Raw genomic sequence first — 17,072 nt, 5'->3', positions numbered from 1 at the left:
GAGGAATAAAGTATTTATTGCACAAAAACGTGTAATCAGAATAATAGCTGGAGTCCACCCAAGATCATCCTGCAGACATTTATTTAAGGATCTAGGGATATTCACAGTAGCTTCTCAGTATATATACTCTCTTATGAAATTTGTTATTAACAACCAAACCCAATTCAAAAGTAATAGCAGTGTGCATAACTACAGTACTATGAGAAAGGATGATCTTCACTATTCAAGGTTAAATCTAACTTTGGCACAGAAAGGGGTGAATTATACTGCCACTAAAGTCTTTGGTCACTTACCAAATAGTATCAAAAGTCTGACAGGTAGCCAACAAGTATTTAAGAAGAAATTAAAAGAATTTCTGAAAGACAACTCCTTCTACTCTATAGAGGAATTTTTAGATATAAATTAAGGAAAAAACAAAAAAAACTGTAAAAAATAAAAAAAACACAAAAAATAAAAAAGTTGTTGTATTAACTTAAGTATGTTGTTAAATTAACTCAATTATGTCATGTACTGGAAAATTTGACTCGTTCCACATCATTACCAAATATCGTATTCATGATCCATGGAACTAGTATTAATCTAATCTAATCACATCTAAATTGTTTTTTTACCTATAAAACATTCAATTGTATGTACTTCGGATGTTTACAGAAGAACGGTTTTTGAACTTCTCCCGAAGGATTACCATTTTTTTCACCTTGCATTGTATCAATTGCAACTTTTTTGTCGATATGTTGACTCGATACGAAAGGTCCTGTTGCGTAACACAATCTTTGGCTGCGCTTGCTTCTATGCGATGAACTTGTACATTATTGCAGAAGCGCAAGTCAGGAACGGCGGTGGAATTTTCCTAAAATTAATGAAAGTTCTATCAAATATATTGACTGCTCTTTCTGAAATGATTCACATTTTTATATTTCATCTTTGGTTTTCAGTTGGGTAATGCAGGAAAATGCAGTGTCACCGTGCCATTAAAGTCGTTAAGTTTCGTAGATCACCAGGGATGTTTAACATTTCAATGCGTTATCTTCCGTGACACCAGTCTTGCGGGCAGAACAGCTGACACGGTAGCTTTTACTTTGTGTCAGAATGGATCCGATCGCTAAAGGAAAATTAGCCGTCGAGACACTGAAAAGTTTTGTAAATAATAGTTTGTCCAATAAAGAACCATGGCAGATAGTGACAATGACCACTGGAGCAGTATTGGCAACCGTTTGGTTTTTCGATTTCATCAACCAAGACGAAAGTAATTTGAATGAGATTTTCTTTCATATAAGCAACAATGCTGCGTAACTTGGAATGGTACAAACTTTTGACATTTGCAGGCGTTCCATCCCGGTTAAAGAAGGCCGTGTTTCGATTAGCAAGGAAGATACCAGCAGTTGCCAGGAGAATTGACAGTGAGATGAGTAATATGAGAAAGACATTCGAAGATGAGGTCAGACATCGCAATGAGAAAATTGACTACATCACAAACTTGCCTGAGAGTGGAAAGAACCGCGAGGAAATACTCAAACAAGTCAAAGCCTATTTGGAACTAGGTAAGGTGGCAATCTCCAGCCTTAATTTTTGTAATCAGTTTTGCCTGTAATGTTTGTTGTAAACAGTCTGAAGAATTAAATACGAAACCTGAGTTTAATTATTCACCTGTCTCAGCTTGTCCAAATTTCTTTAGTTTTATTAACTATTTGTGCTTTCATCACTAACAGAATGATATAACTGCTCTAATGTGTATAAGAGAACTTTCAAACTGTGCATGCAAAGACGTGCACTGGGCCTGTGCTGGCCGACTTAGATGTCATTTGTATGTTTTACTGATAAGAAGTCGTTTATTTCTTGTTGGTGGTGGCATAGACCATGTTGTTTACCATATCGATATAGAACTAGTGGAAATGGCAGTGTGTTGAGTGGAATGAAAGCTATTTTTGTGAGACCAAGGTTAGATTGGAAGGTGACGGATTGGTTGTGAATTAGTGAAGCCAACCATAATTCTTCTATCGCAACACATTTCAAAAGCTTCTGTTCTCCCTTTGGCTAAGCGGTTTATCATCCATGTTTCGTTTCCATTCAAGACACACTCCAGACAAATGTCTCCAGAATAAAATACTTTGTAACACACAAACTTATAAAGTGGAGAAAAGGCTAACCAGGAATGGCTAGAGCACAAATGCAAGGCTCTAGAAGGACGCATAACTATGGGAAAGATAGATGCTCCCCACAGAAAAGTTAGATACTCCTTTGGGGAACGCAATGAATATATTTTATGTATGAATATCGAGAGTTCTGATGGCTATCCAGTACTAAGCAAAGAAGGAAAAGCTGAAAGTAATATACAGAAATTCTGTATAGGGGAAGCAAACTTGAAGTCACTACTCTAGAAGAGAAGGGGAAGAAGATGAAAATGAAATGGGAGATATGATAATGCAAGAAGAATATGACAGAGCACTGAAAGAACTAAGCTGGAACAAGGTCCCTGGCATAGACAACATTCCCTCAAAACTGTTGACATCCTTGGGAGACCAAACCATGACATAACTCTTCCATCTGGTATGCTTGGGAGACCCAGACAAAACGAAACTCTTCCATCTGGTGTGCAAGATGTATGAGACAGGTGAAATACCCTCAGACGCCAGGAAGAATGTACTGATTCAATTATAAAGAAAGCAGTTGCTAACAAGTGTCAGTACTACCAAGCTATCAGTTAAGTAAGTCATGGCTGCAAAATATTGACATAAATTAGTTGGAAACTGGTGGAGGCAGACCTTGGGGAAGAATAGTAGGATCATATGAAGCAGCACTGATCCTGTTACTTATCTAAGAAGTTAGGTTGAGGAGAGGGAAACTTGTAGGTAGGGAGAGCTTTTGACAAAGTAGACTGTACTAAGCTCTTTGAACTTATTGAAAATACCAGGGATAAAATACAGGTACAGAAATTTTATTTACAACTTATATAGAAACCGGATAGCAGTTATAAGAGTTGAAGGACATAAAAGGGAAGCAGTAAGTGAGAGACTAGACTAGATTAATATTATTCCGTAGATCATAAATATGAAACTTTTTAATGATGTGGAATGTGTTAGTTTAACAAAAGGTTTCTTTACATGCCATAATTCAAGTGTGTGTGTTTTTCTAGTTGTAAGATACTAATTTATATCTAAAAATTCTCTATTGAGTAGAAGGAGCTGATATTCAGAAGTTCTTTTAATTTGTTTTCACCCCTTTCTGTGCCAAAGTTAGATTTAACTCATAGTAGTGAGAATCAGCCTTTCTCCTAGTGTTGCACCTATGCACATTTCTATTGCTTTTGAATTAGGATTGGATTATTAATAACAAATTTCATATTTTGCAAAGTTACTGTGAATGTCTATAGCTCCTTAAATAAATGTCTGCAAGATGATTTTGACCAGGCTCCAACTCTTAACTCTGGTTACACACTTTTGTGCAATGAATACTTTTCTCCTTCATGATGAATTGCCCCAAAATATGATGCCATACATAAGCAGTGAATGAAAATAGGCATAATAAGCTAATTTACTGATATATGTACTATCAAAATTTGCAATAAGCCTAATAGCTGAAGTAGCCGAACTCAAACGTTTCAGCAGATCATCAATGTGTTTCTTCCAATTCCATCTCTCATCAATGCACACACACCAAAATTTGGAATATTCTGCCTTAGTTACAGACTTCTGTGCAAACTCTACATGATTAGATTAGATTCGGTTTTCATTCCGTAGACCCAAAAATGAGATGATTCTCGCAGTTGTGGAATATGTCAGAAAGAATGACACAAGAAACAGAAAACATTTGAATACAATACCTACTACCCTGATTATTTGTCTAAGAGATTGTCAAATTAGGTGAGTACATTACAGTAATCTGAAACTACTGATATTTACAGAATTAAGACATTGTCAGAATGAAACACTGTTATGCACTTTTAATAAATTTATCATACACAAAATATCTAATCTTGACTGTTGTGACCAAGTGCTGTCAAAACTGAAATCTAACAGACATTTTTACTTAAACTGGTCTAACAGTCCCTGTTAAGATATTCATCTATAGATTAGAAGGAGTTGCGTATAAAAAAGTCTTTCAAACTGTGTTTCTTCTGTGCTTTATCTGAAACCAAATTTTTAATGGTTGCTGGCAAAGACATTAAGTATTCAGGGTGTTGTGCCATTTACTTTATAGAATTGTAGAACTGTATTACTGTGTTTTATCAAAATTTAATGAGAGTCCATTTGCAGAACCAGTTAATAATTTTCTGATAGACATTATCAACAATTTCCTCAGCTAATTGTTGTTTGTCGGATGTGATTACTATACTTGTATCATTAGAAAAAAACTAGTTTCGCATCTTTGTGAAGATAAGGTGACAAGTCATTAAGGCAGGGTGGGGCAAATAAAAGTGCCCTGGAGAACAAAGTTCCAGGGTACAAAGAAACACAACATAGGAAAGCAAATGCAGCACTAACCTGACTTTAGCAAATGTTGAAAGTGACCACCACTCATCTCTTGACACTTTTGAGCCCGGGTGTGCGGGCACATTTTGGAATGTGTCTTGACTTGTTCAAAACAGATCCTGTGTGATGCCATTTTTGGACTAAGCATTGCACGCACTCTTTGCTGGCACTTTGACACCATCAAACTTCACAGCAAACTGGTGACCACACCATTCCCACAACTTTGTCATCATGTAACTTTCCACAAAAAACACCCACTACTCCACTGTGAATACCATTGTCCCCTTTGCACTGCTTCACTCACACTGACACAGCCTGCACTACACTCTGGCCTGGTGTGGATCATGTGGTGAGCGTACACGTGGTGTGCACATTACGGGCTGTGGTTATATGCATACATTCATGTCGGTTGTATCCACGTGTCTGAGCCCCTTTTTTTATTTGCCCCACCCTGGACATATTAAGAACAATAAGGGACTCGAGACTGAACCTTGTGAGACTCCTTCCTTGATACCTCCCAGTTTGAGGAATCTGCTGATTTTTGCACATTATCTAGGAAAATTCCATGACTTACAAAATCAAAAGCCTTTGTGAGATCACAGAAAATCCCAACTGGTGATGTTTGGTTATTCAGAGCATTTAGTATGTGATCAGTGAAAGCATATATGGCATTATCTATTGAAAAGCTTTCCCGAAAACCAGATTGCCATTTTGCTAGTACTTTATTTTTACAAATATGTGAAGCTACTCCTGAACAAATTACATTTTCAAGAATTTTGGACTAAGCTGTCAGAAGTGAGATTGGGTGCTAGTTGTTGGTATCAGGCCTATCCTTCTTTGTATACTATGGGTTAATGTAGCATATTTCAGTTTATCAGTAAGAATGCCCTGTTTCAGTGATATACTACATATGTGGCTGAGAATCCTACTTCTCTGTTGGGAACGAGCTTACAGTACTCTGTTGGAAATTCCGTAATCCATGCAAGCTTTTACTTTTGAGTGAGTTTATTATTTTCCTAACTTCAGAAGGAGACATGGCTAGAATTTCAGTTTTATCAAATTGCATAGGTATTGCCTCTTCCATGTATAGCTTTCCCTATTCTAATGAATAACTTGGTCTTATTTTCTCCACAACATTTAAAAAATGATTATTAAAATATTTTCAACCCCTGAAATTTTGTAAATAAACTTTTAATTTGGTGCACTTAGTTGACCTATTTCCTTTTCATCAATATTCCAAATTGTTTTAATTTTATTATCAGCGTTGCTAATCTCAGACATAAGACATATACTTTGGACCTTTTAATAGCTTTCCTTAATACAGCATAGCAGTTTTTATAATATTTCACTGTTTCTGGGTCTTCACTCATTCTTGCTATTAGATACATTTCCCTTTCCCAGTTAAAAGGTATTTTTATTCCTTTAGTAAGCCATGGTTTTTACATGGTAAAGTGCTTCTTGTGGGAGCATACAGGACTGAGGTGGGGAGAGGGTAAGGCAGCTAGGTGCTGTCAGCAGGTTAGCTGGTGGACAGGAGGTAGGGGGGCAGCAGAAAGTGAGAGAAGTAAAAAGTCTGTGGGTTTGTTGATAGAATAGAGGGTTGTGTAGCACATGAATGGGAAGGGATAGGTAAGGAAAGGATAATTACTAATTAAGGTAGAGGCCAGGAGGGTTACAGAAACATAGGATACACTGTAGGGATAGTTCCTGCCTGTGCAGTTAAGAAAAGTTGGTGTTGGTGGGAAGAATCCAGATGGCACAGGCTGTGAAAGCAGTCATTGAAATGAAAAACATCGTGTTCGGCAACGTGCTCTGCAATAGGACGGTCCAGCTGTTTCTTGGCCACAGTTTGACAGTGTACATTCATGTGGATGGACAGCTTGTTGGCTGTCATGCCCATGTAGAATGCAGCACAGTGGTTGTAGCTAAGCTTGTGGATCACATGTACGGTTTCACATGTAGCCCTGCCTTTGATGGGATGTGTGATGCTTGTGACCTGACTGGAGTAGGTGGTGGGAGGATGTATGGTACAGGTCTTGCATCTAGGTCTGTTATAGGGATATGAGCCATGAAGCAAGGGGTTGGGAGCAGGGGTTGTGTAGGGGTGGACAAATATATTGTGTAGGTTCAGTGGGCGGAGGAATATCACTGTGGGAGGGGTGGGAGAAATTAGGATATTAGAGAAATTTAGATTATTACCACTTACTGAAAGTGAAAATTTAGTTTTCTGTGAATGCAGTGTTAAAGACCTGTTGACAGACTTGTCCACATAGTGCACGTGCACGGTGATCTATCTGAAAAGGAATGGCCACATTATATTTAACAAAAAATAATGAAATGTGAGATATTTCAATGCCACAATGTTCAAAGTTTTAGTCGATTTATAAAAGGATGCCTGTATGGGACGTATTGTTTAATATATTCTTGATTATAGTTAATACATGTGGCAAAGACCTGTATTTTCCAGTTCTTCCATGTATCATCCAGAGTTTATTAATAGCAGAGGAACTAAAGAAATGCAGAATATTGTACATAATACTCTTACCCTTTGACAGAAAGTTGCTCAATCTGAAAGTGCAAGGTTACGTTTACTTTGTTCAAGTTAGGTCCTTCATTACATATGTTTTCATTTCTCACCATCGGCATTACTGTGCTGTCAACTATTATTCACTTCAATAATTAGAAACTGAATTCACTTTTCTGTACTGACACAAGCACACTTTGGCTACATAGATTTACTCTGAATACTTTATCATCTCTAGTTTTAACAGTCAAGACTTTGAAATATAATCTGTTCGTTTTGTCAAGATATACATGTGTATGTATGTAGAGGATGCATCTGACTGCATTTTCTTATTGTGATAAAATTTTACTGTAATTATAATAACCAAGTGAAGTGGCACAATAGTTAAGAGACTGGGTTCACGTTCTGAAAGCCCTCTCCTGTGCCTGTAGTTATCTACCTCTGAATTTGTAATGGCATATCACTTTGTTTGTTTGTTGATAGTTGTGGTAGTAAATGCCTAATGCAACATGTGGTGTGCATTACTTGGGTTACCAGGTAGGCTCCAGGCAGATAGTTCGACTTGTACATCTTGTTCGCTGCATGCAGTTTATGTCCTAATGCGTTGGAAGCTACATCCATATAAATGCCGACGGGAGGCCTTAGCCACACGGCATTTCCATTTCCATGTGGATTACTGGTGGGAAATGACTTTTAGAAAGCAGATCTCACAGAAGAGCATTTACTATTTGTGTGTCTATCACAGGTTCTTGTATTTCTCAACTTTAAAATTGTGCTTCACTGAGTGACTGGTTATAATTTTCTTGTGAAACCCATAAAATTGCAAGGAGACAGAATGTCTGGCCTGTTCTTGCCTCCAGAGTGTGAAACTGTAAGTATACTGTCGATAGACTCCCACACAGAAATAGAAAACAACTATCCTAGCTTTCAGAACTGTTAGTTCCTTCTCAGGTTAGAGAAGGGGAACAGGTCACTCAGACTTCAGGTTGGGGGAGATCCAGTTAATCTAAGGGTGAGGTGAGGCAAGGGTCAGTTGTCACTGTTGTCCTCATACCAGGTGGTTCTATATCAACATGGGGTCTGAGTGATTCGTTCGTCCCTTTCTAACCTCACGCAACCTATGCCTCTTTGCCTTCCTGAGAAGGAACTAGTTATTCTGAAAGAGTTCTGAAAGCCAAGATAATTTTCCTACTATTGTTTTTGTGTGTGTGTGTGTGTGTGTGTGTGTGTGTGTGTGTGTGTGTGTGTGTGTGTGGTGGGGATTTTTAGAATATGTACTGTGTTCAAACATTATGAAATACCTGGAAGAAAATGACCTGTCAACAATCAGCCAACATGGAGACAGAAACACATCTGGCTCTATATTCATACAAAGTAATTAGTGATATTGACACAGGATTTGAAGTCAGTTCCATATTTCTAGATTTCCAGAAGACTTTTAACACTTCTTCAAAAATGGCTTCTCTTAGATTGTTTGCAGATGATATTGTTGTTCATTGTTTAGTAAAGTCATAAAAAGATCAAAACAAATTGCAAAAGACTAAGACGTGATATCTGCAAGTGACATCCCCCACAGGAGTACTAAAAATAATCTGTTAAATTTTGGTTACAGGTTAAAGGCCACAAATTTAAAGGTTGTCAGTTCAACTAAATACCTAAGTGTCACAGTTATAAACAACTTAAATTGGAACTATCACATAGTAAATGTAGTGGGAGGGGAAAACCAAAGACTGCTTTATATTGGCAGAACATTCAGAAGACGCAACAGATCTACTAAAGAGACTGCTTATACTACACTTTTTCATCCTCTGCTAGAGCAGTGCCATGGAGTATGGGATCCTTACCAGACAGGACTGATAGAGAACATAAAAAAAGTAGAAGGAAGGGCAGCTTGTTTTGTATTATTGCAGAGTAGAGGAGAGAGTGTCATGCCTATAATACATGAGTTGAGGTGGCAATTATTAAAACATAGATGTTTTTCGTTGTACTGAGATCTTTTCACTAAATTAACAACTGCCAACTTCCTCCTCAGAATGCTAAAATATTTTGTTGACTACCAACTACATGGGAAGAATGACCACCATAATAAGACAAGAGAAATTGTAGCTCAAATGGAAAGATTTAGGAGTTCATTTCTACCATGTGATATTCAGGAATGAAACGGCCAAGGAATAGTCTGAATGAAATGGCCAAGGAATAGTCTGAAAGTGGTTGTACGAACCTTGTGCCAAGCAGTGAAGTGTGAATTGTGGAGTACTTATGTAGATGTATCAACAGTGCTCAGAATCTTGCCTCTTGAAAGTAACTATTGGCCAGCCATTCTGATTCGTTCTAATTTTATGTTTAGAATTTTTCACAAACATCAGTTGTGTAACAGCTTTACCTGGTTTTAACCTTAGATATTTTATTTTTTGTTTTGTAGGAGACTACGATTGGAAAAAAGGATATGTTTCAGGAACAGTGTACTTTCATAATCCTGAACTTATTGAATTACTTACTGAAGTTTATGGTCTTGCATCCTATACAAATCCACTTCACCCTGATGTTTTCCCCGGTGTCTGCAAAATGGAAGCAGAGGTGGTTAGAATAGCTGCAAATCTCTTCCATGGCTCCCCCTCTGCATGTGGAACTGTAAGTATATGTAATTCTTTTGTGTTGCACACAGTCTTGGTGGGACCTTAAACCTTAAGCTTCCTTCCTTTTTTCGAATGAAACTATATGGTTAAAGAGATGTTTTTAAGTCTCAAACATCTGTGATCTGTATAAATGCAGACTGAAGTGACAAATGAAAATTTGTACCAAGGCCGGCATTCAAACCCAAGTCCCATGCTTGCTAGGTACAAGTGTCAATTCATTACTTCAGTCTACATATGGACATAATTGATGTTTGAAACTTGAAAAGGTCTCTGGAAACACACAGTTTCAAGCACGTATACCTCCCGAGGAGATCATGAATGTAAAATTAGAGAGATTCAAGCGCGCATGGAGGCTTTCTGGCAGTCGTTCTTCCCCGCGAACCATACGCGACTGGAACAGGAAAGGGAGGTAATGACAGTGGCACGTAAAGTGCCCTCCGCCACACACCATTGGGTGGCTTGCGGAGTATAAATGTAGATAGGTAGATATATGTATGCCTGGGTTTGAGGCATTGTTGCCAAGTTCGTTTGATGCTGAGTTTCCTATACAGTTGTAGAGCTTTTGCAATGCTGTTTGAGTTTGCGGGGAATGCCAAGTGGGCTGAGGCTTGAATGGGAGGTTGGACTGAGGAGGGAAGCATGCTATGGTAGTCCGTGCAGTCGTGCAGAGCCACTTTGCCAGGGTGGCGTAGGGTTAGCGCACCTCCCTAGTGAGCAGGAGACCGGCCTTGGTACAAATTCTTGTTTGTTGCTACAGCCTACATATATACATCTGTCCTTTTTGTTGTACTTGGCATGCAAATATTTATCACTGATTTCATGTAGTTTTTATTGGAAACTAAGTGGCTGTTAAGACTGCACATATTAATTGCTGCAATATGCTGTATTGTGGTTTACAAGTGGACAGTAGTGCATTGCTGGGATGATAAAACAAAGTAAATCATACTATGCTGTTGAAGTGAAGAATTATGGTGTTATGAATGCCGAATCTAACATTTATATAGAGATTATGTTTCTGTCCCTGACCTACATGAAAAATATGTTTTGTCAGTACCTTGATGATGCTGGTATATCATTCACATAAGGTATAGATGCCCAAACACAAATAAAGACAGAAGATAAGGAGAGTTAAGCTGCCTCTGCAATTTACAATAAATGTGTTCAGCATTTTACCAGTAGGCTGTGCCGATGCCACTGTAGACTGACTGTGGAGAACATGTCACACAGGAAACTACTATGTGGATAAAGCACGTACTTTTAGTGCATCCTGAGCTAATATTGCCTGGAGATTCTGGCATACATACTACTCTGTTTACTTCTCATTGCTCCTCACAGATGTAGTGTTCGTATTGCGATGAAACAAGCTGGGATATTTTTAGTTCCCCTCTGGTTTTGCCATCTGCCTCCTTAAAATTCATTTTTTTTTCCAGTTTTGACTAATTACTATTAACACACGTGAGTATAATCTGCATTTCCTTAAAAGAGAAAGGTTGGCCCTCAGTTTTAAAGAATATAACACCAGATCTAAATTTTGAGTTTAGTTATGTGTGTGTAATTGATTTTATAATTTATTGTGACTATTACTAGTTAGTATCGTTTGTTATAGGGTGAAAGCAGTAATTGTTTCGTAACTGCAGTGCTATTGTTGACTTATAAACAAATATAAATTCTGCACTAATTATAAACATTTGGAAGAACAATTGATAGTATTCTTAAAGGACCTATTTGGCTGTATTTGAAAACATGTTAGCAAAGCCAGCCCTTAATTAATTCAAAAGTAATTAATAGTTGTGTCGAAAGTATTGTTTGCATAATGATATTTGTCAATTTCATCATTTAAACATATAATTCGGCCTAACCCTTGTAGTAGAAGAAACTGTTAAAAAGAACCAATTTTTCAATGTATTCAGTTAATTTTATGACTGATTTTTGAATTGTAATTTCTATAAATTAAACATTGACAATGTGTAGTTTCAGCACCTATTATTGTGAGGACGTATAAGGGCCTGATTTTTGGTTCCGAGACAGTCAGTCCACTGCCGAGTTTCAGACGAGGAACCTGTATTGTGAGATCAACAACAATGCATTTGTTACATAAGTGTAACACAGTTAGGCCATGTGCTAAAACAATGACGGTGTCTGTTCCATACATACATTGTTATTCTTCAAGAACTGTGTGGTTAGGTTTTTACTGCTTGTAGATGTTCAATAGTAAACTATTGTAGCAGAGCAGTATGTGGATGTTCGCCTGCAAACTATCAAAGGTCCGCCCCTGGTAGCTGAGTGGTCAGTGCGATGGAATGTCTTGCCTAACGGCCCGGATTCAATTCCCGGCTGGGTCGGAGATTTTCTCCGCTCAGGGATTGGGTGTTGTGTTGTCCTTATCATCATAATTTCATCCCCATCGACACATAAGTTGCCGAAGTGGCATCAACTTGAAAGACTTGCACCAGGTGAACAGTCTACCCGACGGGAGGCCCCTAGCCACACGGCATTTCCAACTATTAATGAGGCTTATTGAAAGTTAAACAATAGTGCACTGGCCATATTAATTGTGTTTATGGGGGGTTGTGAACAGTGAAAGTAAACAACTGTGAAACGCAAATGTGCACCTGTCGGCTACATCATTTAAAGAAGCCTGTGTTTGACTTCCATCCCCCATTTTCAGCCAGCATAGCAATGCAGTACGTTGATACCGAGGACAGCAAACGAAGGAAAAAAAAGCGGGCAAACCGTCACAGTATGCTGTAATCAAAGGTCTTTACATAGGCGGGTAACTACCTGGTGTGTAAATTCTGGTGCTATCATCTCAAAATAAGTAAGGGATACCATTTGATATTATTTGTTGGAGGCAGCTAATTGTACTGTCCTCTGAACATGTGCACTGTATAGATATTTCCTTCTCATATCCAAACTGTACACAATACTGAGCTTCTAAACATACCAAATAATATGATGTATGGTCCCAATCAGAGTTGAGCACCTGCTAACATTGCGGATGTTTTAAATTAGAATACTCTGTACAGTGTAATATTAGGCAATAATTGACTGATGAGCAAGAAAGGAATACAGTACAGTCAGGTTAACTTCCATTCGGAAAGTGGATGCACTCAGCGACTTTGTGTGACATATAAATTATAGAGTGTAGCGATCAGTCGTTCCTTTTAGATTTTATTATGCAAATCCAGATTGTGGCTAGTAGCTAACCATTCTCATTGCACTATTTTTTTTATTCTCAATGCAAATAGGACAATGAGAATGGCTAGCTACTAGCCGAAATCTGGATTTGCATAATAAAATCTAAAAAGGACGACTGATAGCTGCACTCTATAATTTATATAGAAAAAAAAAATTACAGTGCAATGCTAATAAGTAGATTGTAATGATGATATGGTGACAGCAGAGAATCAAACTGGTAAGGCTTTTTAGAAATCCTTAGATAACACAGGAGACACTAAATTTAAAAGGAGAGTATATAAAAACGCAGTAAATGAAGCAGATGAAAGACAATACAGATGCCTAAGAAATGAGGTTGGCCGAAAAGGCAAAATAACTAAACAGGTATGGTGGAGGATGAATGCAAGGCCATAGAAGCATGTATAACTAGAGGAAAGACAGATACTGCCTATAGGAAAACCAGTGCAAACCAGTGCTAAGCAAAGAATAGAAAGGTAGAAGGAATGTATAGAGGGGCTCTACAAGGGCAGTGAACTTGAAGACAATATTGTAGAAAGGGAAGAAGTAGACGAAGATTTGATGGTAGATATGCTACTGAGACCCCCCAGGGGTTCCACAACTCTTTTGTGGATATGTGCGTAGTGAGCACGGGACCCCGAGCTAATGTGGCCCTCCTTCCTTTCCGAGCTGCATACATTCCTTTTTCGCATCCTTCCCTATCCCCCATCTTCGCCCCCCCCCCCTCCCCTCACCTCTGGTTCTTTCCTTCCCTTTCTCCCCCTCTGGGAGTATGGTTTGTGCCTACGTCCGGAGACGGACGCTCGTAAATGTAACACATTCTTTGCCTTCTCTGCTTGTATGTCTTCATCCTTCCTTTGTCCTTCTCTTTTCCTTACCTCTTCTCTTTACCCTTTTCTCCGCTGCGGCGTTTGAGACCTCTCTTCTTTCCTTTCCCTTTCTTTGTTTTTCCCTTTCTCTTTCTTCCTCCCTTTGCGTTTCTGAAGGCCGACCCACGCATTTTCGTGCGTAGCCGGTGATGGGGTAACGTGTAATTCCCCGCCCCAGGTAGACAGGTAGGACACGTACGTACCCCCTGGTAACGGCCAGGCCCAGGGAGGGGTGATTACCCGAGCTGATACCTTCCGAAAGTGCCGATTGGTCCCTCCGTCCATTTGTCGGGAGGTGTGAACAATCACCTAAGGCGGAAGTGCCCTCAAAGAGGGCCCCCACAAGGGAGGAGAGCGCCATCGGAGACACTGGTAATCATGGGGGATTCTTCCGCAATGGTTTCCTCATCTTCCACTATGTCTGTTCACAAGCGTAAGTTCACTGAGTCTCAGCCACAGACAGTTCTTCCATCGTTGCCACAGTTCCTTGTTTCTCGGTCTGACGAAGGTCACGACTTCTCCACGGTCAACCCTTTCATTATTCAGAAAGGTATCGACGCAATTGCAGGTCCTGTAAAGTCTTGTTCTAGATTACGGAATGGCACCTTGTTGTTAGAAACAGTCAGTGCCCTCCAGGCACAAAAATTTCTGCGTACTTCACTGCTCCACACCTTCTCTGTCCGGGTTGAAGCGCACCACACTTTAAATTCCTCGTGTGGAGTCGTTTATACACGCTCCCTCGACGGATTGTCTGACGAAGAAATTCAGCACTACCTGTCTGACCAGGGCGTAACGGCTGTTCATAGAGTTATGAAAAGGGTTGACCCGAACATCATTCCAACCCGCACTGTCTTCTTGACATTTGACAAAGTTCAACTCCCATCGAAAATCAAAGCAGGCTATGAGATAATTTCCGTTCGCCCTTACGTCCCAAACCCTACGCGTTGCTATTGGTGTTAGCGGTTCAATCACACCAGCCAGTCCTGTTCCAATCCGGCCAAATGTGTTACGTGTGGCAAGGATGCCCATGAGGGTGCTTGTCCACGTCCATCCCCTCGTTGCATCAACTGTATGGGTGACCACACTGCTTCCTCTTGAGATTGCCCCATTTTTAAAGACGGAAAGCTCATTCAGGAAATCAGAGTGAAGGAAAAGGTGTCGACCTTTGCTGCTCGAAAATTATTCGCCAGTCGACAGCCCACCGTGCCTCAGACAGGAAAATTCAGCACTGTCCTCGCTTCTCCTCGGCCAACAAAGGAGGCGGCCACGCAGACTTGCGACCTCACCTTTAGTGTCACGGTCGTCAGATCAGCCAGCGCAAAGATCGCCCGTTCAACCTCACCACTTTCGCCTGCCCACTCTATGGCTCACCCTTCATCGGGTTCTGCTAAATCTCGAGCCCAAAAGTCAGACACCAAGACTTCGAAAAAAGAGCATACTCGTGAAGATTTTTTACATACCCCAACTTCACAACCGTCAGTTCCTCCTTCATGTAAACATCATGTTTCCAAGAAGGCTACTAAGAAACCCAGTTCATCTCCTTCTCCGCCAAGGCGTGTCTCATCTACAGCACCACCTGGCGGAAATCGCCCTCGGCCGTCTTCTGTGTTGCCGAGGCGCACTGCTGGCGGCCGATCAACCGGCCGTTCGCTGGTGGCAGGAGCTGCTCCTGAACAACCTATGGATCAGGATCCTCTGCCTTCGGCTGAATGCCACTCCGTGCTGTCGGTCGCAAGCTCTGAGCAGTCGTTGAGTTGACGGCAACCTTGGTCACATTCCTCCATTTTCTGTCCACCCTATGTCCATTATCCACTGGAATATCCGTGGCATTCGAGCCAATCGGGATGAATTGTCGATCCTCTTACGATCCTACTCGCCGGTCATCTTCTGTCTTCAGGAAACAAAGCTGCGTCCCCATGACCGCTTTGTTCTCCCCCATTTTCAGTCCGTCCGCTTTGATCTCCCCTCTGTTGAAGGCACTCCAGCCCATGGAGGACTCATGATTCTTCTCCATGATACTCTCCATTATCACCCAATCCCCTTAAACACTTCCTTCCAAGCTGTCGCTGTTAAGTCTTTCCCTTTCTGGATATACCTTTTCTCTTTGTACTGTATACATTCCATCGTCCACACCAATGGCACGAGCTGATCTCCTGCATCTTCTTAGTCAGCTTCCACCCCCCTATTTGCTGGTTGGGGACTTCAATGCCCACCACCCGCTTTGGGGATCTCCACATCCTTGTCCACGTGGCTCACTATTGCTAGACGTCTTCCACCAAGCGGATCTAGTTTGCCTCAACACTGGGGTCCCTACATTTTTGTCTGCCTCCACTACAAATTTCTTTCATTTGGACTTTTCGGTCGGCACTGTTCCGCTAGCTAGGCGCTTCGAATGGTTCGCCCTTGATGATACACACTCGAGTGACCACTTTCCATGTGTCCTTAGACTGCAGCCTCAACTGCCATATATGCGCCCGCGATGCTGGAATTTTGCCCAAGCCGATTGGACACTTTTTTCGTCTCTAGCGACATTCGATGACCGTCACTTTCCTAGTGTCGACGATGAGGTCACACATATTACACACGTTATTCTTACAGCTGCGGAACGTTCAATACCACGCAGCTCCGAATTGCCCCTGCGTCCCCCAGTTCCTTGGTGGAACGAGGCATGCCGTGACGCAATACGTGAGCGGCGACGTGCTCTTCGCGTTTTCCGCCACCATCCTACTTTGGCCAACTGTATCCGCTATAAGCAGTTCCGTGCGCGATGCCGTCGCGTCATCCGCGATAGCAAGAAGGCAAGCTGGAAATTCTTTATTAGCTCATTTAACACCTTCACTCCCTCCTCGGAAGTTTGGAGTCGGATTCGACGGTTATCAGGCGCGCCTAGTTTCTCCCCGGTCTCTGGGCTCACTGTCGCGCGTGATACGTTAGTGGACCCTGTCGCAATTTCTAACTCATTGGGTCAACACTTTGCTGGGATTTCGAGCTCTTCAAATTACCCGCCAGCGTTTCACCCGATGAAACGTGCAGCGGAAGTGCAACCTCTTGCTTTCTTCTCTCAAAATCGCGAAAACTATAATACTGTTTTCTCCATGCAGGAACTCCAACATGCACTCTCTTCTTCTCGCTCCTCCGCCCCAGGACCGGATGGTATCCACATCCAAATGTTGCTGCATTTATCAACCCATAGTCTGTGTCACCTCCTTCGCCTTTATAATCGAATTTGGACCGACAGTACTTTTCCCAGACGATGGCGGGAAGCTATCGTCGTTCCTGTTCCGAAACCTGGAAAGGACAAACATCTCCCCTCTAGCTATCGCCCCATTTCTCTCACGAGTAGTGTATGTAAGGTTTTGGAGCGTGTGGTGAATTGCCG

General features: G+C 40.8%; 1 protein-coding gene across 1 annotated transcript in view; it reads left to right on the top strand.

Annotated features, from left to right (window-relative positions):
- Positions 1 to 792: 792 nt before the first annotated feature.
- LOC126243523 (sphingosine-1-phosphate lyase) overlaps positions 793 to 17,072 on the top strand; it is a 71,291-nt gene continuing 55,011 nt past the window's right edge. The window contains exons 1-3 of the mRNA XM_049948169.1: positions 793 to 1,246; positions 1,326 to 1,541; positions 9,416 to 9,624. Coding sequence (XP_049804126.1) covers positions 1,090 to 1,246; positions 1,326 to 1,541; positions 9,416 to 9,624 — 582 coding nt within the window. The 5' untranslated portion in view covers positions 793 to 1,089. The remainder of the gene's footprint in view (positions 1,247 to 1,325; positions 1,542 to 9,415; positions 9,625 to 17,072) is intronic.

This window comes from Schistocerca nitens, chromosome 1, assembly GCF_023898315.1.
Source record: "Schistocerca nitens isolate TAMUIC-IGC-003100 chromosome 1, iqSchNite1.1, whole genome shotgun sequence".
Classification (NCBI taxonomy): domain Eukaryota; kingdom Metazoa; phylum Arthropoda; class Insecta; order Orthoptera; family Acrididae; genus Schistocerca; species Schistocerca nitens.
Note: the sequence above shows the minus strand (reverse complement) of the source record. Positions and strands in the feature narration are given on the sequence as shown.